The sequence below is a fragment of the Equus quagga genome, chromosome 12 (genome assembly GCF_021613505.1).
Source record: "Equus quagga isolate Etosha38 chromosome 12, UCLA_HA_Equagga_1.0, whole genome shotgun sequence".
NCBI lineage: Eukaryota > Metazoa > Chordata > Mammalia > Perissodactyla > Equidae > Equus > Equus quagga.
Window position 1 is genome coordinate 57,297,885 of NC_060278.1, and position 25,770 is coordinate 57,323,654.

General features: G+C 33.0%; 1 protein-coding gene across 7 annotated transcripts in view; it reads right to left on the reverse strand.

Annotated features, from left to right (window-relative positions):
• DENND1B (DENN domain containing 1B) overlaps positions 1 to 25,770 on the reverse strand; it is a 244,776-nt gene that overhangs the window by 72,638 nt on the left and 146,368 nt on the right. For 6 of the 7 annotated variants that reach the window (XM_046678991.1, XM_046678990.1, XM_046678996.1 and 3 more), the window contains 4 exons: positions 23,266 to 23,366; positions 17,192 to 17,237; positions 12,285 to 12,386; positions 469 to 594 (listed from right to left, as the gene is read on the reverse strand). In XM_046678991.1, coding sequence (XP_046534947.1) covers positions 469 to 594; positions 12,285 to 12,386; positions 17,192 to 17,237; positions 23,266 to 23,366 — 375 coding nt within the window. The remainder of the gene's footprint in view (positions 1 to 468; positions 595 to 12,284; positions 12,387 to 17,191; positions 17,238 to 23,265; positions 23,367 to 25,770) is intronic. The other variant, XM_046678992.1, reaches the window with a different exon arrangement.

The window sequence follows — 25,770 nt, forward strand, 5'->3', positions numbered from 1 at the left end:
GAAAAATGTTATGAATTAGGAAGACAATAAATTTCTAAATATGGCAAAATTTTCAAGTTCTAATATTTTAAAATTTTCACTTTGTACTTGTCATTTCTAAACTCATTAATCTAATGAATCCAACTGTCTGGTTAATTTCTTAATGATCTTAACAAGATCAGTTACTTTAAGATGCATTAGCACAATTCATTAATTAGTTAAGAGGTAAGTATTCCAACTTCAGAACGATAAATAAGGTGATATGCAAAAGAATGTGGGAAATATTACCTAAAGGCTGCTAAAAGAATTAAAACCAAAAAGTCAATAAATTGGAGACAGAACGTAATGTTTTAAAGCATATTATTCTGGATTTTAAAAGACCTTTATGATACTTTTTTAAGGTGTGATATTAAACTGCTTCTTTTTTCTGCCCCATTCCAAAGAACCATAAAAAAGCAAATTAAAATAGTGATGAAATAAAACGCTTACAGGTTTGTATCTCAGTGCATCTCTGTAGGATCCAAACAAAGCAGCCTGTGCCCTAAGGAAGGCCCTGGCTACTCCATCCCCCGTAGCTGTAGACTGCTTCTTCAGTTTACTTTTCAGGGCCGAGACCTGCATGACGGAGAGGAATAGTTAAATTAACACCTCAGAAATTGGTACAGCGAGGTACGAACCCAATCAGCAGGCAAACCACAGTGTCTGCAGGTCAGCCAAAAACTCATCCTCCTCCTGATAGCTTATCTTTTTAACTGCAGAGAGCACCTGCTGGTCTGTTAATTGAAACGAAAGCAGGAGCCGATAGTAATGTGCTAATGCAAATTGGTTTATGCTCTCTTTTTTTCCCAAGGCCTTTTGACATAAATAAGCTTTAATTATTTTACAGTAAACTGCTCGTGAGCCACTTTTCTGCAGATTTTTAGCAATTACAACATGTGTCTACTTGTTTTGAGAGGAAGCCGGTTGGGTACAGTTCATTTCTCCGATATAAGGTTATTTGTTACAGGTCCTCCAGGATCACTTACCATTTAATATTATTTTTGGAGGCCTCATTTGCATATGTAATTTTCCAGTCATTTGTTGAATAGTTTTCACCATTATTAGATAAAAAGAGGGGAGAGAAGTTAAAGTTATTGAGAACCTACCAGGAGTAAAGAATTATGTTATACAAATTGTTATGTATTGTCTCATTTAACCTTCACAGTCTTCTAAGAAAGGCATTCATATTATCATTTATGAATGAAGAAATAAGAGCTCAAACATGTGAATCAATCTGCCCTCACTACATAGCTAATAAGTGGCAAAACTGAGATTTAAACCCAGTTCTGTCCAGTTTTTTCCACTGCTATATGCAGGTTTTAAGTTCAATGTCATTGCCTTATGAACCAGTAATCAAATTAAAACATTAATGTTTTGGGGCCAGCCCAGTGGCATAGCAGTTAAGTTAGGTGCACTCCACTTCAGTGGCCTGGTTTCGTGGGTTCAGATCTCAGGTGTGGACCTACACTGCTCACGGAGCCACACTGTGGCAGTAACCCACATATAAAATAAAAATGGGCACACATGTTAGCTCAGGGCCAATCTTCCTCACCAAAAAATAAATATATTAATGTCTTTAAATCAAAGAAAAACTTATCTAAAAATCTACATAATTTTAAAAAGCACCTAAATTTGGTACAATTTTCATATATTTCCATACTTTAATTTCAGGTTCTGTGTATTTTAGAGAATGCACATTACTTATGAACGGCCCCTTACTGAGAAGTATTTTGTAAGTGCGATCATACTCCTGACGTATACTTTTATTTTTTAAGGGGGAGGTGATGTGATAGTTCCTATGCATCCAACTCATTTGAACAATTCCTTTCACGCATAATAAAAAACTACACCCTGTACATTTAAAAAATATTGATGCTCCTATACATTTCTCATCAATGCTTTATATGGGAACATGAAGTCGTGTAAAAAATCTGTTTTCTTGAGAAAAAAATCTGATGGGAAAAATTCTGACTGGATTGCTTCGTTAACAGAGCATGTTCTTATCCTTACAAAACTACCAGATAACAAAGTAATGTTACTTCTCCTTTACACATATATGCAAAAAGGAATATTTTTATTTCTTTATGCAAGCAGTCCTGACTACTCTTGTAGATGATGATTGCAATTGAAGTGTCAACCTAATTAACAACGAAACTTTGAATAATGCTAATGAGAAATGAACACAGCATCAGAGGAAAGACTAGCTCTACAGGTGATAAACCTTCACAGTAGTGACATTTTCCAGTGTAAAGTCACAGTTACTGTGATCTGATCAAAGGAAGGGACCCCCATTGGGTCCAATTATAACCATAGTTTTGAAAAAATTATTGAGTTATGATGTTCATAATCTATGCAGAAAGGCCTTTGCAGATAGGTCTTCTCCCCATAGCTGTGATCTTTTCAATTTCTATCCAAGCTCCATAGATTCAGATAAAAGTTTAGAGCCTAATTCATTTAGCCCACAAAGTGCATAAACCAGGATTCATTTAAGAGGAAGTTTTTATTATCAAAATCTAATCTCAATAAATGCACATTTTTAGGTAATCCACATATTCAAACAATAAATATAGCTGAAGGATGCAAAATCGAATCTTCTGACAATGTCTTTTATTCTGAAGTTTGTAATGTTTTTAAGTTTCAAATACCTTTAAAGAAAAAACAATGGGAATGAATACCAATACACGTATTTAATTATCATCCCCCCAAAAAGGCTTATGATGGAAGGAATATGATTCTAGTCTTTCAAGGTATTACAAAAATGGGTTATTTTTAAATTTCTACTGTAGAAAATAAAGAACATATTTAAAAATGTCATGTCTTATATTTTTGCAAAAGAAAATTCCTCAAAGTGTTATTTTTCTACAAAACATGAAACTGACAATTCACTTCTCCCCAAATCAAGTCTTAGGACAATTACAACACATACGTTCCAGAGAATGGAGGCAAGTCAAACTCCTCCTTAGCCTTTGTTACCCCGAGTCCTTGACTGTTTAAGTTATCCAGGATACTAATCCCATTGCCACAAGCCCTTCCTAACGACATCATAAATACGTGGTCTTCACTTCCGAAATCAGTCAATGACAGCTCCCGAGCTCCCTTGGGACCTTTGTCGAAAATAGGGAAGAAAAAGAAAACCCTTGTTCTAGAATTGTGCTGTCCAATACAGTAGCCACTAGATATACAAGCACTTGAAATGTGACTAGTCCAAATTGAGATGTGCTGTCAGTATAAAATATACACCAGATTTTGAAGACTTAGCACCCATAAAAAGGAAAAATAGTTCATTAATAATTTTTATATTGATTACATGATGAAACAATACTGTTTTTAATGTATTGGGCTAAATAAATTATTAAAGTTAATTTCACTTATTTCTTTTTACTTTTTAACATAGCTACTAGAAATTTTGAAATTGCATATGTGGCTCATATTATGTTCTATTGGCCAGTGCTATTCTATGGGAACGTCCTATCTCATTTCATACAGACCGGTGAGACTGACAAACAGCCTAGCAAGAAATACGCTTACATTTTTCCTTTGCCTATTTCTAATTTATTTCAATTTTTACAAACTGCATAAAAAGAGTTTTTCCTTGACCTACTCTAGCTGGGCTTCGACTATCAGTAGATCTGAGATTGTTCCTGCTTTTCAGAGAGCAGAAGGATGGCTGAGTTAAGTGTTTCTATATGTACAAATGAATGCTCAAAAACAGCCAGTAAAAATGAAATTGTTTTTAAAAGTCAGAATTAGATACAAGGATATTACTCTAATATAAAAAGATTGTGTCAACCTTGCTGTTTTCCTGTCCTTTAGATCACTGGAGTAAATTATCAACAGTTACTATGGCCCTTTGCAGTGGTAATTAGCTTTCAGCAGTTTTTACCTATAAAAAACAGTGATGTCTCTTCTGCACATTTTCAATACTTGGTCTGGGAAATAGCATTTTCTGCCTTAGTTTTCAAACTTCTAAGTTTAATTATGAAATAAATGTATATCTGCCCATAAAATCCTAAAGTTTAGACTCACACATAACTCTAAATTCAGAAAAACATTTGGAACCTTATTAGTCACACGGCTATTATCACACAATCCTATTATGTGATACTGAAAAAGTATCAACTGATACTGAAAAGGTATCAATTGTTTTCTCTTTTTATTCTTAAGAAAGTAGGCATGCTTCAATCTCCAATGGCTAAAGATTACTTCAAAACTTATCTTTTATTTTATTATGACATTTTTCAGTCTGTAAATAAATTATTTTTTGTCTAATGAAGTATTATACTAGACCCAAAAAAAGTTAAAACAGTGAAAAGAATTTCAGAAACAGATATCATTTCATTGCTCTTATAAAATGCTTCAATTCCTTTCATACACTGAGAATTCAGGCCTCTAAGCAGCCATCCAGGGGAGAGTTACAACCTGGGTTTGAGCACAGTGGGAGTTCACTGCAACATGAATAATATTACCACTAACTCTCCACTTTTACCCTCTTAGCACTAAAGTGACTATGAATAAAAGGAGGGAATTACATGAGTAAACATAGCGAACAGGTATAAATTAGAACAGTGCAGGCCACATGCACACAGTCTGAGTAATGAAGTAATTATGTCAACTGGGAGTCAGGAAGGCAGAGTATATACAGGAGCTGAGTTTTTTAGAGAAGTAACAGATTTTTCTCTTGACTTTTAGATGAGTATTTTCAGGAAAAATAAACTAACCACTATACCCAGAATTTTAAATTTTACTTTTTACGATCGCAAAGAGAAACATCAAGGTAAAGAACAGAAGGTGAAAACAAATGTTCAGAAATAATATTTAGATAACTACACAACTTAAACACCCTATGATGTTTTTAAATATCTCCTTTCACATAACTAAACCACACTTGAGAAACTACATACATTTAGAAAAGTTAACGCTCCAAATAATCATATGCTTTAGAAAAAAGTTACACAGTTAAAATCTTTTATTCTCCCATGAAACATGTTATGGTTATCATATGAATCAGATATTAAAATCCTATACTTCTTTAATCCTTCTAATGTTCAATTTTTTAAGAAACAAAATAGACCCTTCCCTCTTAATATAATTTTCTAACAAGCTGCTATTTAAGGATTAAAACAGGAACCTTTAATATTTATTAAATGAAAAGCATAGGATACATTTGCAGAGGGTATCATTACACTGTTTCTCTGTATGCTTAAATTACCTATCAAAATCTCACTAAGATGCTGTCATCTCTAACTGTTTTCCCTTCAGAGGCATCTGAAAATTAAGACAACCAAAACTCCTCTTAACACCTCAAAAACACCTCAAGCTCAATGTCATGCCAGTGTCTCTAACATCAATGCCATTTCCATTCATCCAGTTGCTCGAAAAGGAATCTTGATGGTCCTCTTCAACACTTCATCCTTTCTCAGTTCCCATATGCAATACATCACCAATCCCTGTCAGCTCAACCTCCAACAGAGATTTCAGATCTGTCCACTTTTGTCTAAATCCTTGCCATTATCAAGTCCAAGCAACTATCATCTCTTACCTAGACTGCGGCAAGAGGCCTCTTAACTCATCTTCCTGCTTCATTTCTTATATCCAATAATTGTCAGGACCCAGAATTCAAGATGATATTTTTAGAAATCGAAGTAGATCACCATACCTCTGCTAAAAGCCTCCAATGAATTTCCAGTAAGTTCAAAGATCCTTAACACGAACTACAGGTCTTTTATGATCTCAATCCTGCCTCTCTCTACAATCTCATTTTGCCTAACTCTCTCTTTTCTTCATCTTACTACAGCTACACAGGACTTCTTTCCATTTTTTGAATTTGCCAACCTCTTCCTCACAGCAGAAGCTTTGTACATCCTGTTCCTCCTCTTCCCACTTTCCTTGGTTTACTCATAGTCATCACTCGGGCCAATTCTGCAAACAAATGTTTTGACACATTGAGCTTGACTAGACCACAAAAGGCTGATCTGAGTTTGTAGACTGGGAAAAATGGCATGTCAGCTTGGTTACAATTATTTTCACTTCAGCTTACTTATGGAAGAGATGGCTGTCAGTCCACTAACATCCACTCTCCCTTTCTTTGGTAATAGAAATCCTAAGTTTTGACTGGTGCCTGATAAACCTAGCTGGGTTAACCCAGTTATTTCCAACATCCCTTGTGACTTGGTGTGGCCACATGGTTGGGCTCAGACAAATGGAATGTGAGCTCCAGGAGGGCAGTGTATATACCATCCTGTTCACTAAGCTCCTAGCACAGTACAGGCATATAGCAGGTGTTCAATAAATATTTGTTGAGGGGCCAGCCCCGTGGCCGAGTGGTTAAGTTCTCGTGCTCCGCTTCGGTGGCCCAGGGTTTGGATCCTGGGTGCGGACATGGCAACACTCATTAGGCCATGTTGAGGTGGTGTCTCACATGCCACAACTAGAAGAACCCACAGCTAAAATATACAACTATGTACTGGGGGGCTTTGGGGCAAAAAAAAGCAGGAAAAAAAAAAAAAAGAAGAAGAAGATTGGCAACAGTTGTTAGCTCAAGTACCAATCTTTAAAAAAATAAAAAATAAATACATATTTGTTCAATGAATGAATGAACAAATTAACAATTTATTCTAGGAACACTTTTACATTAATTTCTCTAGTTAACTGGATCAGTAAATCTGTGATGGGGCCCAGGAGCATAATTCACCAAGTCACTAGGATAGCAAGATTTGGGAACTGTTATTGTGACAGTGTTCACAATATCACACACACAAAAAGTCTCCTGAATATGGAAAAGTCAAGAACTTAAAGGACTAGAAACAAATGGGAAATAACTTTTAAAGCCAAAATCAAGGTCTTTACATTTAAAAATATATATATATACATATTAGCAGTAAGAAGAGAGAGAAGCTTGCTATTAAGATGATTCAGGAAAAAAAAAAAAGACATTAGGAGAAAGGCTAGGTAATTTAGTTGGAAATGAAAAGCCATGAGAAAACCAAGGAACTTCAGGAGCACTTACGATCACTAATAAGAACAAACTGTAAATCAACTTCAAAATGGCGAAAGCACAGAGATACAGACAGGAGGCTGCTAGCGCCCGGATCACTGCAGCGGGAGGGACAGGTTCTCTCACTCAGCTGAGAGAAAATCACAAAGATCTTTTAAATCTTGGGGAAGCCCCGTTAACTAAGGTTTTCTGTTTTTGTTCTGTTTTGCTTTGGTATTTAAAGTTTATACCAAAAAATACCCATCAAGAAAATAGGAAAAATAGCAAAATCTATAATAGTTTACTTGCAAACAAAAAAGCTTTTATAAACAATCATATCTCTGAAAATAACTATTTAAAAGAATGGTAAGTTTCTGCAGACACCCAAAATAGCACGCAGAAGCACAATGACTGCCATCACAACATGGTCTCCTTTTCCAGAGAGGAAACAAAAAGTTGCATTCATAGCCAAAAGAGTATATATTAAACATGCTTCCAGGTTTCTTCCTTATATTACTATGAAAATGAGATGAAAATATCCTTATAAAATGTTCTAGGAAGTACTCTAAAGAGGGACTTTAAAAGCAATGTCTACTTACAACATAAAAGAAATGCAATTCTATTTCCCTTCAATCATTCACTGAAGGCCTCCTGTTTACAAATCACCGCACCCAGGCTGTGTGACAGGGCAAAGCTCACCTAGACGTCTGGATTCTAGATGCTGGAGACAGAGCGAGCACGACTCCACTCTCCAGGGGCCAAGGGAAAGCAGTATTTTTATCCTCATGTCTACTCAACTAAAGAAAATGTTCGCCAAGTTACTCTAGAACCTGAATGAAATTGTGTTATTTTCCTAACCTGGTCACTCTAGAAACTTGTTGGAGACTTTGTTTACTGTTAAATACGATAAGGATTATAGCAGAGCTGTGGCAAACCTGGAACTAATATAATATTCTCTGAGGCATTTTTTTTCTCTATAACATATATTATGAAAATTTAACATATTAAACCTTCATGTTAGATTAGAAGAAATATCCAACGAATTAAACATATCTATTGACTTTGTAAGGTTGAGAGTTAAATTTGTCTATATACTTTAATTTTTTTAATTGATTTACAAAAATTCTCTAAAAAAGCCAATTCTTTTCCAAAATTATTCCTAACTTAACTCACTTAAATGTAGATATCTAAAAATTTTACTGAAAGTCAGAGTTTTGGGGGTTTTTCTCCAGTTCTTTAGACTTTTAATGATTTTTAGCGATATAGAGCAAATTGTCTTTCTTTTCGTATCACAATAAAACCATTAACTTACTCCTTACTTGAATGCCTCACTGTAAGACGCACGGTATTTCAGATGACTCCATTTTATAATAAGGTCTTTTCAGTGTTTTAGTAATTAAATATGCTTCATACCAAATGCAGCTATCCTATAACATACCGCAGTCTGCAGTGAATTGTAGAATAACTCTTAAGTGTACACATTTTCTACACACTCTCAGAACAGAAAATAGAAAATCATTTTTTAATAGTATTATACATAAGATGAAAATCAGTTTTTCAAACAGTGCTGACAATCCTAACAATCAAATACATCCTACTGACATCTCTCTAGCAAGAGTAGAATGGAGAGGAACTCGCTGCGCTGCAAGTCACATTCTCCCGAGACGGACCATGGTCTAGTGTTTGGGGGCTTAAGTCTGAGGATCAACCTACATGAGCCACAGCTTTAGAAACACCATTAACAGTAAACCTTCTGTGCTTTCATCTTCTTATCTAAAACAGGAATAAGTATATTAACCTGTCTCAGACGATATGATTTCTTACAATCTAATGAGTTAATATTATTTAAAAGACAGTTAAGCAATATAGGCCAAAATTCACTTTCCTAGTACTGAATATTCTAATGTATGTAACTTTTTCAGATGTCAATTCTAACCTGCTTTCATCTACAAGATTTAGTTTATAATTGTTTTAGCAAAATTCACATGAAGACAGATTTCCTAAATCTCATCACAATTCTAATTAGCTTAATTTTACAAGTGGCTTGCTCTATTTATTTTCAAAATAGCAACAATTTTCCCAATTACTTTTAAAAATGTTGATAAAAATTAAAATGAGCAGTAATAGCTTAGAAATACAACATTTAAAAGTATTACATAATTGAAACTAAATTTGTATATATTTGGAATGGGAGGGTCTCAATAGAGTGTTTTCTTAAATTAAAATGAATTCATTTGAGATTTCAAATGTTATATTTAAATCCAACTGGTTCTTTTTTCCCACACTTAAAAACATACTGCAATAACACTAACTTCAACGGATGTTGTTACATAGCCCTAAAATTTACTTGCTTACTTCAAAACACTGAAACTACATGTGTTCGAAGGTATCTGCATTTGGCATAGCCACTTAAAAAATAAAATCACAATGTATTCATAGACAAAAACTACAAAAGTGTATTTTAATGGATCTACTGCTTTTAAAAGTTATTCCATGTAATAATCAATATCGTTAAAATCACTCCCAATAAAATTTGGGTTTTTTTCCTTTTTATGATCCAAATCTATAGTGAAATGATGAAATCGAAAAACAAGTGTTCTTGTCAGAAGACAGGAAGAGAGTTTTTTCCTCTCCCTTAAGGAAAACAAAGGATTTCTGAAAGCTTTGCCCTGATTTATTTTTCCAATTTTAAATACCTTAAGAGTAGCGGAACTGCTACTGGCATGGTAGTATTTCTAACAGTCAATAAATCTAAAATATTATGTGTGAATATTGGAATGAAGCCATTAAGAAGATTACAGCATGGAACACAGCAGAGGGTCCACAGGAAAAAAGAAGTAGTAATTCAGGACAACTGTGACCACTGACCTCTGAACAGCCAAGACCACTGGTCAAGCTGACACAGTAATAGAGTGCACATGCATAGAAAGTCCTCTAGCCTGTACGTGTAATTTAAATGCTTTGGTGAATGATTTTAAAAGGTCTCCATCTAAATATCAGTTAATTTATTAAATAATCAAACAATACCAACAGAAGTATTTTTCAGGCTTCAAGTATATTTTATTAATTCAAATCACAAAAAATTCAGTAAGTTCATTTGTGATTTTAACACATCTCACTTAAAACATTTACAATTATAGAATGATGAAAAAGCTAAATTTATTAGAGATGGGTTAAACAAGCAATTACCTAAAATATTTTTAGAAAATGACTATCACTTTATAACATCTCATACTTCTAGTCAATAGTCATAGCTCCAGTTCAGAGCTATTTACATTTATTCATGCTTCAAATTTGTCTGTAAGTCTGTGGCCCCTAATTTCAAGCATACATAAAGTTATATCTACATGATCTTGCAGTGTTCCTTTCTATGAATATTTTTTACTATTTCAGTTATGTTTAGTTAACTGTTGCTTATAGGTAAACAAGAGATAGTCCCACGTTGTCATTTTATATATTTAGGCTTTTATATTTTGTGAATATTGTTTGACTTCTTCATATATTTAAATAAATGTTTTAATAATCTAATTCTACTAGGAAACTAATACTCCTCAACTAAAAAGGAATCAACCATCAAAAAAATTACTATTTAAAGATTGTTTTTCTCAAAGAAAGAATCAGCTGTCACTGAAGCTGACTATAAAAATTTTAATGACACAAAAAAGCTGATTTCTTTCTCTCTTTTCTTTTCTTCTTCTTTTTTTTATTTAAATGAACAATCCTTTCTCCTTAGGGCATTAACAGTAGGAAATACATGCACATTAAGGAGAATATTCTTAAAAGTTGGGACTTTATTTTCATAATTATTTCTCTATCCAATGAAGAATACTTTGATGGATTTCTAAATGAATAACTCTAATCATTTCTAGCAGCTTCTGCAAAATTTTTATAATGAGGCAATCTGGTTATAATGAGCTAAAAAGATAATAAAATTCTTCACTGGCCTGTGTTTGGATTTGTTCACATATAGCATAAATTTTACTACAGTAAGATAAAGTAGTTCAATTTAATTTGTTTCAAGGTCAGAAACTATTTTAGGTTTTGATAGGCATAAATAATCTGACTTGAACTTTAAAATCATCTTTTTGCTATCATCAGGCATATAAACAATCAAGGCTAGTAGTATTGTATTTTTTGAGTTTGAGATTTTAAGTTCACTTTTTCAAACTTACTAAAAATAATTTCAAAGTACTTGCAATATTACATAAAAATATATTCTGAAGGTTTTTTATTCCCATATTTTAATATCCCTGAAAAAAGTGGATATTTTTAAAGGGCAGTTATTTTAACTATATTATCAAGACATTTTTAAAGAGCCGTTAAAACATATACAGAAATAGTACTAGTTTGCATTTTTGCTCTGTTCTAAGGAACACGAGGCCAAAAAATGCACTTTTGGAGACTATTTAACACGAAATACAGAATATATCCTATTATAAGCTGCAGACACACACATGCACACACACACAAACCCTCTGCAAGATCAAAGACCAGAAGAGAACTGGCACTTAATTTATCAGCCTTTACAGACAAAAGACAGTTTTCGTCATTTCAAAAGGATCAGATGTCTTTTATGACAAACTGGGTTTGCAGTTTAATTTACAAATAGAATTCTAAGTAAGCAGTCTTTGCTCTGCCAAAGCCAATGACAAACATTGTAGGTTTTCATTCTTGCAGCCCTCAGCAGGATAGAAAAGATTAAAATAAAACTGAAATAATTTAGAGAAAACAAATAAATGTTTCAGAAAGTTGAGGGAGATCAAAGCCAGAATTTTCTGACCCCAACTGTACAAGCATTTCTTATTATATTGACCAGTGCCATCAGATCATTAATTAAAAGGAAAAGCGCTGGCAGGTGGCAAGGAAGCAAAAGCCGATAATTGGCCCCCTTCTTCTTCTTGCCTTCAAAAACTCGCTCATTCTTTTGCAAGACATGCTACTAGGCAGACAGAAATGCCTACTTTGTAATATAATGATTAAGATGAGATGAAGAGACTTACGTTTAAAGAAACTCTGCCTAATGAATGCACCCAGCTTTTTAATTATGATCCTACTTTTACGATAAGGAATATCATGTTCCATGCAACATCTCCTCAACTGCCAAAAGGTAAAAATATTAAATATAGAATCTCCATTGATTCCTCTCACACCCCGTGCACATACCCAACCCTTTCATTTCAGACAGAGAAAGTAGGAAAAATAACTCTTGGTAATTTAAAGGTCCAGGAGAAAACATATAAATATATATATATATATATATATATGTTTGCCGCAAAATATCCTTCAGACTTACCACATCACTCGGTAGGTTGCTCAAGTCATTAAATGGTGATTCTAAAGTGTTTGTGTCAACATTTAACATAACCACATCCTCCAATGATTTATTTTTCACTCTCTGTTTAAAAAACACAATTATAAATAAACATCTTAGTATATTTTCCTTCCAAAACTATAATGAGCTTAGAAATGTAGAGAAAATTATGTTAATACATTAGACTTGCGCAAAGAAAAAAGGAAAGCTACATTATAAAAGAATATAAACAATCTTACCTTATAAGAAAGAAAATTTACCTAAAACTGTACAAAAAGACTGGCTAAAAATGCTTAAAATAGAATGTTTGCTCATCTAAACATATTAATTTAGTTTGGAGATACTGAATATAATTTAACTACCAAAGAGCTATCACAACAAAGACACAAAACAGGCACAGCTACACTAAACTGTAAAAACTTCTTTCCTTTAAATTTTATCAACTGAATTTCAATCCTATGATACAGGAATGAAGAGAGTGGCCAGCTCTATACCTGTTTTTAGCATAAATCATACTGCAGAGCTAGCATAAACCAATAACTATGACTACAGTAGTAAATTAAGTTTTAAATTAACAAATATGCTCTCTATATTTCCATATCAACTTGTTATAAGTTGATGATGAGGACTGAATAAGAAAAAATGACAGAGAGGGCAGTTATATGGAATTCATTGTTAGTGATATTTATCACACGAATTTCAATACAAAGATCAAATTTAACAGCCTACCAGATTAACTATTTGACTCATTGGTCTTATTTGTTTGATAGCTTAGAAATGGAACAAATTTGTTCTCAATGTGAACAAATGATAATAAATTAGAATTTCATCAAATTTTTCATCCTTAAAGAAAGGAAATATTTATGGCTTATTGTTCCTATTTAAACTAATACATATCCTTAAACAAATCATGTAATTCTATTAGTCTTATTTAAATGATAGCAAATAGTATCATTCCTTAATGCCAATAAGTCAGGTGCTCATTAATGAAACATATCCATCCACTCAGAATTTCTTAACTGTAAAGGTCAACTAGGAATAGATCAATTAATCTCAGTGCACTATTTTTAAAAGCAACCTTCTAGAACAATAGCCATTTTTGAGAATTATAATTTAAATACCTTAAATTTTAAATTGGCCAAACCAATTTTTTGTTTCAAGTTGATCAAGACTAAAATTTCTCTAATCCATTTAGAATTTCAAATCTCTGCATATAAGGTAGAACGTTAAATTTGCTAGGGAAATAGTAGCCTCGAGTAGGGAGTTTTTATGTGCTAAGAAGGCCATAATGTCTATGTGGAATATGAATTCTCAGGGGGACACATATTTCTAAAAATCCATCTTGTAAAAGACCTAATTATTCTAAAGTAAGACTCAGAAGATGGCTGTTTCTAAGAAATTAACAGAGAATCACTTACATTAGTGATATAATTGCCAAAAGATTTATAAATAGACTCATTTCCTTTCCTTTCCATGTATATACATATATGTAAAAAAGGTTTACATACATAAATATGTGGTTATCTATAAACTAACTATAGCATAAATATTAAATTAACCTATTTATAAGCAAAAATACACTATTATTAATGGCACTTGTGTGGGAAAAGTATGGCAATTTTTATTTCCATCTTCAATTCTAAGTTGTACTTTTAACAGAAACTGTAAAGATAATCAGAAACCTGATGTACTCTTCAAGGAATGAAATGAGTTCATCTAAATAGCCTAGAATAATGGCTATGTGATCCCAAAATGTTTTGTGATGACACTAACACTGAAGTCTGTATAAAGGTAATTCATATTAATATGAATGTACACTTCTTTCAAGGTTGCTCTTAGTTTTCAAGAGTCTGATAATAGCTGAAAACTAAATTTTGTTCAAGGGACCACTCAGTAAGAATGGCGAATATATTCATTTCAATAAATCAATACACTGAGATACCCTAAAATGAGAACAATTCTACATAAGCAAAAAGGGAAAAAATAGTACATGATTGAAATATTTACAAAAAATTTGGATTAATGTCAGTATTTTATCTATGTTTTCCCTCTGAATCAGGTTTTCGCTACTTTTTTTCCCTAAATAAGAGTGGAAAGTCATACAGTATATAAAAATGGTACCACTTTCTCTGTCTCATATTTTTATATCTCATAAAATTCACAAACTGATTTGGATGGGGAAAGAGTAAGAAAATATTAAAAGAGAATTTGCCTTTTTCTTCAACAATAAGAAAATAATATTAGGACATGGACTGACAGTCTTATTAAGAACAGTAAGGTGCTGGAGGTGGCGAGTCTCCCTCACATCCTCTACACACAACCCGTCCATGCAACTGGACTACAAATGTACACTGTGAACGAGGATGGAAAGAAATGACACAATGGCAGCAATCACATGATCTTGTGAAAGTGGGCCATTTTATTTAGAATTCTCTGTATAATAAAATAAATAATATTAACCCTCACATCTGAGCCTCTACTGATTTATTCCTAAGCATTTACAGGCTTTAGTCTACTTTGAGTTCATCCCTAAATCTAGTTTTCAGGTAGAACAAAATGTCATTATCCTTTATTTTAGGAGTAAATTTATATTTTAAAATGAGACTGCTAGCCATCTTTTACTCATGACTACATAAAAATAATTAAAAGAAAGATTTAGAAGGACATTAATTTCACTTCTTTGGACAATTATGTTTAGAAGTCTTCATAAAACTGATAAAATGAGTTGAAACTATCTTGAACGAGAGAGTAAGAGAGTATTTTGATTCTTCCAAAAAAAAAAAAGTTATTTGTAATTGCAGCCAAACAAAATGTAAGCAATTACTCAGTGCAGTCTCATATATAAAATATGTAAATAGATGTGTCTACATTTTAATTATAATACCATTTATATAAAATTAAAATGCAGAAAACATCAAAATTTTAGAGAAAAAAGATCTACCTAATAATGACATCATAAGAATGGAACTGCAGGATGTGTATCATCTCGTAATAGATTAAGGAGAAAGTTACTAAATGTACCCAACTGGTTTAAAGACATTCCTGAAGTTCCTCTTATACTTTCTCATTCACTATTGAACCAAATAAACCAAATAAAGCTGACTATTAAGACAGTTCAATAAGTCTAGTATATAAAAGATGTTGAGATTTCAGGTGATCTAACCACGGCTCTAAACATTTGCATGTAATGGTAGGAGCCAATTTAAAGTTAGAATGGACTGCTTCTCTAAGACAATACTTTAACAAGTAAATAATTCTTAAATTTGCTCCTTAAAAAAAATACTGATTTTCTCTCTGTGTCCAACAAATATGTGATCAACTTAATTGAATATATAAAACATATTGTATGTTTTCTTTCTACAATATTTTGCAAAAGCTAAATCATTTGTTTTAAAAGTTGATATAGAATCATTTCACAAAAAAACAACATAACATCAACAGGTACAATCAACAACTTTAAATATTTTTCATCTGCATGAATAAATACATTGTAAAAATTACATATTCTGTTAGATACATTAAACAAGGAGAGACGTGCACTAATACCAAAATCAAATTTGATGACCTTTTTGAAATCATACCAAGCAACCATGGTTAGATTTTGTATAAAGTCAAACTACTGACGAATAAAATGCAAGTCATATATTCCACAATATAATAGATTAAATACCTATTCATTCATGTTTTATGCTATACAATTTTTCCTTTCAGTGCAAGTACCTTGGCACGTAAGAACAATTTCTCTAAAAATTAACAAAATATAAAGAGTCAGAATGTTATCCAACCCAGACATCAAAATTAAAAACAAATTAAATCTACTAAAGAAATTCATTAAAATATATTCCTTATTAATGGTTAAACAAACAAAAAATGTTGCCCTAGCATTTTGCAAAAAGGAAAAATGACCAAACCCAGAGCACATGTAAAAGTCCATAATTCAGGACTCCTATAAGAGCATGACTCTCTCCATACATGATCCTCAGGAGTTTTAAAATAATCAGCACGATCTTCCTTGATCAGCAAAGCGAGGAATGATGGTGTATACATAAGAAAACCAAATATTTCTCATTTAGGTTGCTCATTTAGGTTCAAGTACAATATATGCAACCATCAAAAACAGAAATTTATTTGAATAAAACTGAAATCAGCCAGCATAATGAAGCCATACAACTGAGCTAAGTCTTTTGTTTTGATCATTTTTTTATAAAAAGTCCTCTCTCTGTAGGAAATCTGGAAATCTCACTGATTTCAAGTTAAAGGTGTTTAAAGTTCAAGGTTTTTCACTATGGTGATGACAAGTGATAAAAACCATTTTGGAATGAGGTGATGACAGTGCAAAAAATTACTATATTCTAAATCCCCAATAGGATTGAAATTTTTTTTTTAATTTTAAACCTATATTCTAATTTAAAAGTTCATGAATAGTGTATAAAACACATTTTGAAAAAGTACACTGATAAACTGGATCATAATGAATTTTGAGAAAAAAAAATTTCCCTTTATGACCCATAATTACATAAATTCTAACTTTCAAAATACTGGTCTGAAAAAGAAATAGGTATAAAATATTCCAAATGCCATAAAGAAAGTAGTTGATGAAGAACTAAAGTTTTCAGTATTTAAAACTTACCTATGACTTCGACCAATGTAACCTATTTTCATGTGTTTCATGCCACTGAAGATAGTCATTTAACATACTAATTAAATTATTAGTAACTCAGAAATTATCTCAGTATTACCTTTTTGAAAATGATCATGTAAGTATACTCTAAATATGAAATTAGTCACTGCTTTGTACTATTCAATTGATATTCTTTCAAAACACAACTGCTTTAACTATTACTTTCATGAATAAATTTATCATCATCTCATGTCTGAAAGATACTCACCTCTATGAGGCTGGAGTGTATTCCAATCAGGTATGGCATTGGGGCACTAAATTAAAAAAATATATGTACATATTCATATAGTTCATTAAAACTGAAACAACAATATAAGTAATTCAGAATGCTTAAAAAATTAAATTTATTAAATGTGCTGTTCTAACATAGCATATTATAGATTTATAATGATTTAAAATCAGTCAACATATAACAATCTAAATTTAATCTTAGAGGCTACTAATATACTCAAATTCAGGTTGATTTACATAAAACTCAAAAAATCCTTCATAATTAAATCAAGAGTTGTAATGCTTAAAAAAACCTTTTTCTATTTGAAAAGACCATTAGGGTCTAGGCCATAGTCTGAGTTGAATCTTTTCCATATACTTCATATCAAAGATATCCTAAATCATCATCAAATTTATCCATATTTCTTTTGCAGTTTTTTTTAGTCAAATAGATTCTTATTTCTATGATTTTCTTACTATGTCATCACTGTTTCATACCTACTACCTCGCCAACATTTTTTGAGTCAGTTAGTCACCAAATATTTAGGGAGACCTACTGTGTGCCAGGTGCTGTTTGGCACTGGAGCTCCAAAGATAAACAAGTTCCTCCCCCACTGTGGTCATTCTGTTTCTGTGCTATCTTTCCACTCATGTACTTTGTCTTTTCTTTAAATTTTATACATTCATATTTATCCCACTTTCATTTTTATTAATGAAATAATTTTAATACATCTAAATATATTCAAATAAGTTTAAGAATGATATTGAATTAATTAATTCAACACATAACATCTGGAGCATACCAGGTGCCAGGACCTGGGTTAGAGGCTGGGGTAGATAATAAACAAGCAAGAATAAATGCCCTTGTGGATTTCATACTCTACCAGAGAACACAGACATTAAATAATTTTTGTAGTACATAAAATCAGACTTACTAGTAATTTCAAAAATTTCTCATGAAATACAAGAAGAAAATTATTCAACTTGACATTTCAAAATTAAAATATTATTTAACAAGCAAACATGAGAATGGACATAAGTCTACAAAGGTAACAGAAGATATGCAAATAAATAGCTATTTAAAAAGAAAACGTTTTTTGACATTTCTTTTATAGACATTTTTGTGTTATATTTAATGCAAACCTTTTCTGTTAAGGAAAACAGATCACCTTCTTTCTCAAAGGATTTGCATAATTTTCCAAACTTCATTGTCATTAGAACAGTTGTCCAAGCTCCTGCAAGTCTACTTTGCTACTGAGAACCCGTCACAGATAAAACTAGCAGGTACCTCAACAGATCTGCAGTGTTCAAAGTCACCTCATGCAGTCCAAAGTTCATTCAAGGATGGCTAACCACTAACTTATATATCCAGAATTCACAAAAAATAAGACGGTTGAAGTTCTTATTTTACTCCTCATTAGCCTGTTCATTCTCTTATTGTACTAGATTCTAATTCCCAGTTGTCTTTGCCTTTTGTAGCTTTGTTTCTATTTTTTTTTTTAATTTTTATGCAACAGACCATCTGGAATTGATCTGATATTCTGGATATTTCAATTGACTGAACATTGAGAACTATTTATAGGCCTTGATATCCTTAAGACTTAACATTTTCTGCCTTCAAAAGGAAACACGAGGAATAAATGTGAACTGTTTCACTTTTGCTTAAATAAGGGAAAGCTAGTTACTTCCCTAGTTTAAGTTCTCATCTCTGGAATCCCTTCTGGGACTCCACAGAAGACATAAAATACATGTCACTAACTATTCCGGGCTCCCACGACCAGGCTGAGGCAACTTTCACAAAACAGGGTAGGCAACTCCCAAGATTTTACATATATCAAGCCACATTCAAAATAGTATAAAATTATTATGAAGTTACTGTGCAAACTTCCAATTCGCCCCAGGTTAGGTTATCCTACCCACAAGATCTATAATATTAAAAGTCCATGGAATCTCAAACTTCAAAGCACATTTTAATAAAATGAATATTAATCAAAATATTTAAGCCGTCTAAAAATAATAATAATGTCCATTTTACAGATGTTTGAGGAACACTGAGTGGATCAGCTTTCAAAAAATCGGAGCCAAAAGTCATAACTAACCTACTGAAGTCTTGATGACATACATGTAAGATAACACTTTCAAAACTTGATGAAAACTAGTTATCTCTTGAAATATAAACAATGACTTTACAGAAATTGTTTAACTATATTGAATAAAAATTCAATAAAGAGTTCTTATGCAGAACTTAACAATAAAGTAACCTGAAACTTTTTCTATGGGATCACTGGTATCCTATGTGTTTTATCTCACTAATTTCTAACAAAATTCAAAACATACAGATGTTAGAACTGCAAACATTATTAATCTACAGCATAATTTCCTAAAATAATTATGATGTTTTGCAGAATATAGATTTAATTGAATAGTTGTTTCTTTCTCATGAAAACTGGATTGTGTACATCCTAATATTAAATCAGCCAAATCTCATGAAAAGTAATTTTGCAACCCTAGCTGAAATCTCCTAATTAGATTAGAGCGTTAATAAGCCAGGAAGAGATCCTTGGCAACACAGATGTTTTATCATCCATGTGCAAAACTGTCCTAGATCTTTCTGTCAATGAAGTTATTTTGCAAAGATGGAATACAGAAGGCTCTATTAGGACTGCTTCTTCTTTTTGGTAGCAATTAATCTTTACTCAAAAATAATTACTATGTAATAGCCGTTTTTTATTTTTAGATTTTCTTACAGAGACCACCCATGGCTTAGACTGTAACAGGAGTGTATTAACTTAGGGTAGTCTAACCAACATAATTTTCCATTTATTTTTTTAAAAAACTATTCTCTTAGAAGCTAAATCTGTTACTTTGGTGGAAAGAAGAATCAGACAGCCTAAATATAAAAGCAACTCAACTACTCTTGAACAAATAACGAACGATTGTAACTTGACCTGTACTAGAGCCACACCCCCTCCTAGGTGTTGAAGTACTCAGGAAAGAGTGACTGGCAACATCACAGATTTGCCACATTAAAGTACTCCATTTTTTTCTGGTTTTTTTTGTAGTAAGAACACCTAACATGAAATCCAACCTCTTAAAAAATTTTTAAGTCAACAATACGGTATTGTTAACTATAGGCATAATGTTGTACAGCAGATGTCTAGAACTTAATCATCTTGTATAACTGAAACTTTATACCTATTAAATAGAAACACCTCATTTTCCCCTTATACTAGCTGATTAAGGGAAAAAGGCAGATGGGGGCACTTCCTCCCAGGAGCCTTCCCTATCCTACCAGGCAGTGAGGGCCTCTTCTTCCTAGGTATTCCCATCCATGTTTCTTTTCTATGCCTCTGATAAAAACCTTACAGTCTTGCAGTATTACTCTGTGCTTGAGTGTGTGTGCGCCCATGTGTGTGCACTCCATGCCTACAGACATGTGTATGTATGTGTGAATTTCTTCTTACCTGTGGATCCTTCAAGGGCAGAAATTCAGTCTTATTCATTACGTTACATACTCACAGCTTGGCAAACAGGTGTTCACTAAATGTTTGATGTACAAATGGATGGACGGATGAACGAGCTAACAAATTAGCAAGCCTTATCAATAGCCCAAGATGCGATATTCATCCATGGTCACAAGATGGCATTATGGCTCTCCACAGTCTATGCCACACCAGAGATACGAGGTGCAAAACCAAAAATAATTCCAGAAGCTGGAACTACCTCAGGATTTGGAAAGTCCCAATCACCTTGAGTTGGTAAATATACATCTACCCCTATCAAACCTTCCTGGTGCTATTTTTGAAATGGAATACAAAAATTTCTTTATTCAAAACCCATGATACTGAAGGGATAACCTCTAATATATTTTTCTACCTTTCACATACAAATCAGCAAGATTCTAGGATCATTTGCAAGGATGCAAAAAGAAGAAAATCATTTTCCCTAGGAAATACGTCCATAGAATTTTCTGACAATAGACGAGAGCTAGAGTCTCAGGCAGCTATTTCTAAAAGTAAATTATATTATACTGCCCAGTTCCTACGATAGAAGCTGAGACTATCACCATGACCGCGAAGTTCAGGAAGTTTCAGATAACTCCTTGTTTGATTATCACTGCTGCGCTCTCTAGACCAGGGAAGTGTCTGGCATGGAGGCTGTTAGAACCTGTCCTAAAGGCTATTTCAGACGTTAGAAACTAGTAAGAAAATTCAAGTGACTGAAATATGAAATAAGCTTTCTTCATTACAGTGGAAGCAGCAGAAAAAGAAAGACTTGACAGCAGGGTTTGAAAGTATCGGGAAGATATCTCTGGAAAGAATTGGAACAGAACTACCTACCCCATAAAAGAGTTTCTAAACAACAATATTTTATAAAGTCTTAAACATGTAATCATTACAGAGAAGTGCACTTAAAAGGATGTTACCTCCTAAGAGGTCAGAACATTTTAAGAGAAAAAGTAAAATGGTACTTAGACTATTATGATAAAACATAATTCTAAACCTCATAATTAGAAGTGTTAGTTCTTAAACCACTAACGACACGTTTTTAAAAATCACCTATCAATATATTTTCAAATACTTTCATAAAGAATTATTTAAAATAAATGAGTTTTAATTACTGAGCACTATGTACAAAGATCTACTGCATATGTCAACATGAATAAATTGTCGTTCCTGCCTTCAAGGATGCTAATATATTCTAGGTATGTTGGTCAGAGAAAAAAACTCTAAAATGAATACCGAAAGAGCCTATTTATAATCTACCTTTACTCTCAGACTTGTGTGTGTGACACTTCACAATCATTAAGCTGTAAACCTATAGTCTCCTGCCAAACTGTTTCTTCTTTCCAGTACTCAAAGGACAGAATGGCAGTGGTAGGTCACTGGGAACCTACTTCACAGCACTATCAACACTAATAATATTACCACGCTGTGAAAACACACAATACATTGGTATAATCAATATGTGGCCAAATACATGTGTTTTCATTACAATCACTTGTTCTGAAGAGGACTAGTCATAAAAACTTAACAGAAAACCTCTATGTATGAACCTAAATCATCTTAATCCTTAAATACTTCAAAGTGATCTGCTTCTCATGAATAAGAAAGTTAAATAGATACTTTGATTCTAAAAGAGCTTTGTTTTTTATTAACATTAGTTGTGATATAAACAAACACATTATGGTCAAAATTATTTCCTTCTGTGTGTGTGTATGTGCAAGGTTTAGAGGAAAAAATCTCATCTGATTTCTTAAGAGTTAAGGTATGCCTGCGAAGACAATTAGGCAGTGAAGAGAACGCGCTACCCTGCGGTCCAGGAGAAGGTCCCCAGGCTGCTGCGTGGGAGTCTCGCCTGCCTATAAGCTCGGAGACTCTTCAGGGGAAGAAAACAGGGAAGTTCTAGAGGGGCAGTTGAATCCAGATTGGGTGAGATCACCGGGAGTTGTTTCTAACGCCAGGAAGCTTTTCAGAACTACTCCCAACACTTTCCACGTTGCTTTCCATAGTGGCTTAAGGCTAAAACTTTGATTTAAACCAGAAACTCAGGGAATCCCTGTATTAGAGGCAGCCTCTTTGCTGGTATGTGGTATTCGGTGTGCTAGGGAGGGAAGGGGGTGAAGGGAACGGTGTCCTGAGGTAAAGGTAATGAGTGTGCGCTGATAGCGACAGTGGGTTTCTGACAGACTCTGCAGACAAATTCTGAGACCTGGGATACTGACTTCTGTGACTGATACTACAATTTCTCAACAATTTTTCTAACCACAACTAAGACTGCATCTATTTCTATATATGTATTTAATTATCTAAATGAACTACTAAATGACTGCAGAAGAAACTCACACAATCTAAAGACCTTTATGTTTGCCAAGTATAAATTTTCACTACCTTTGGAAAGAACTACTCCGCCCTTCACAAAAGCATCTCTTACTACTTGTTCCTAATCTCTAAGTCCAGTCTCAGAGAATTCATTCATACATATATACACCAAGCTTACCTAATCTACAAATAGAGAGATGTTTTGTAATCATGAAACCTGGATTGAAAGGAGTCTGGTACGTCAGCTTACCAGCAGTAGTCCAGCAGGTGAGGAGGAAGCACTGGGATGTATATGTGCTGCCAGTACATTGGGTAGAGCAGAGCAACTGATCCATGGAGACAGGCAGTTAACTAAAATGTGTAAAGGATAACAACAATAAGTAGCCGCTGACCCTCCAAACAAAAGGTACGCTCAAGTTATCAAAGATTAATGATGATCATCAAATAATTTAATGACCTAAATTACGTTATCTTTACCAAATCTGCAGATAAAAAGTCTTATGTTTCAGAAGCCCCTCTGAAAAATATATAAACAGCAAAAGTCTCTTCTTGGGCATCCTATGTAGACAGATATAACTATCTGAAAATACAGTGCCTAGGGTTGAAACTTAGAACATAAATAAAAGTAAAACTGAAAAATTAGGTGAGCATCTCAGAAGAAACTGTAGGAAATTACAATTTGTGCAGCACAGTTTGCACATCACTCAGATTAATATACCACGATTAAATATGGAAAAGAAGAGAGGCTGAAAGCTCCTGAGGGATATCATTAGGGCAAATTGCCAAAGAATGAAACATGAGCCAGTCAGGAGAGGCTGGAAGCTGCAAGAGTACCAGGGGACTTGAATGTTCGACAGTTGGAGCTGTAGTAATGTGTGAACTGCGGGTTATGGTATCAAGAGACTCTGTTCACTGACACATAGAATGTCACTATTGACCAGCAAACTGCCCAAGCTTGACAGCTGTACTACAGGAAGCCAAGTATATCATAATTTCATATTTAAACTGTTCATTTCAGATTAACATTTTGTTTCCTAGCTTTATATCACAACAGCTGCAAATATATTGATGCTATCTTAAACGTAATTGTTTAATTTTAATCGTTCTGTTTTGGCAAGCAGTTAATTAAATATTTTTTAATGCTTAACAAAGGGATATCACTTTTTTTTCTTCCCTTCTACTGACCTTCCTCAGAATTCTTTCATGCAATTTTCTTTACGTTCTAAATTGTTTTTTTAAGTGTTAAGTAATTTTTTAGTGTTTAAAGCATTAACTGAACTGAAACAAGATTCTTCATTTTAAGGTTTTGCTATAGTCTGCATTTCAACATTACTAACAAAATCATTTTATTTGACTTGAAAATTAGAATTGAAAAATAAAACCAACTGAAAATGAATCACAGATTTTCTATAAATCATTATTTCTATTTTATTATACAAAGAAATTAAAACATACACATAGTAATAAAATTAACTTAAAAGGATAAACGTATACAAAGCAATTCAATCTTAATAGCAACATTTGTCTATATTTAAGTGTAAAAATAGTTGAAATAAAAAGAAATCAATTAAAATAATCTAATCTGAACCAAAAACATAAAAGTTTTGATTAAAAATATACTCATTTCATCATATTTATTATATATTTTTCCAATTAAATTTTTAATCAGTTTTATACGGCAAACAATGTATTTTGATTCCATTTAGGATGCTATCATTAAAGGGTTTAGTACTTTGCACATACAAGCTTTCCTTCAATAAATATTATTTTTAAAATTCCTCAATTAGAGCATACAATATACCACTAGGAGGCATTCAAATACTTCTATTTAACAACCACAGACCACAGATTTATTTATCTTATATATCTGAACTAGGGAAACAAAAATGGGCTTGATCTAACGCGTGTCAGATTCTCAGAGAGTTTTCAGGTACTCCCTGGTTGTATATTAGACATCTTTAAAGCTTCAGTAACTCTTTCCATCCCTTCAGTGTAGCCTAATGGACTAAAAGAGCTATGTAGGTTTGAAAGGCAGCTAATTTACTCAGTTTCTTCATCTGCACATAGATGACTTTTAAAACATCCCATTTAAAACCTTAAAGAAAAGGACAATATTCTTTTTTTATTGTTGAAAAAATAACTAGCAGTCTAACAAGAGGAAAAATACATTTTCAAATGAGGAATTATAATATGGCTAATTTATTTTACTGGGCACACCCAGAGTCCAAAGTACTCTATCAAATGCTATATAGATACTTTCCCTGTGCCTTAATGGTCATCCTTAAATGAAGTTATGAATTATTCACTAATAAGGCACAATATTATCTGATGAATATGATTGGTTTCTTAGAGGACAACTTCTGTGATGATAAGCAGAGTAACAAAATTTCTGCAATGGCCAGCATTTAGCAGAAGGTTATCTCTGCTAATCAAGATCTTCCAAGAAAGAAGGAAGCTCTACAGAAGTTGGCAACTACCCCTCCCTAACCACAGCTTCTGGCCTAAGCAACTAGAACAAATTATTTAAAGTCATATAGCAACAGTGTCAGGTTTAGGTGGAACTATAAGGAATTTGCTTTTGCAAATATTGATTCTGTTAACTGAGACATCCAAATGGGGATTTCCAAGGAAGGCAGAAGCATACGAAAAAAGATGGACTCCCCCATACCCACTTAGCAGCAGATAATAACTATGTGATTAAAAAACAGAGAAAATACCATTATAGTATAATTTGTAGAGGAGATAGTAAAGTTCT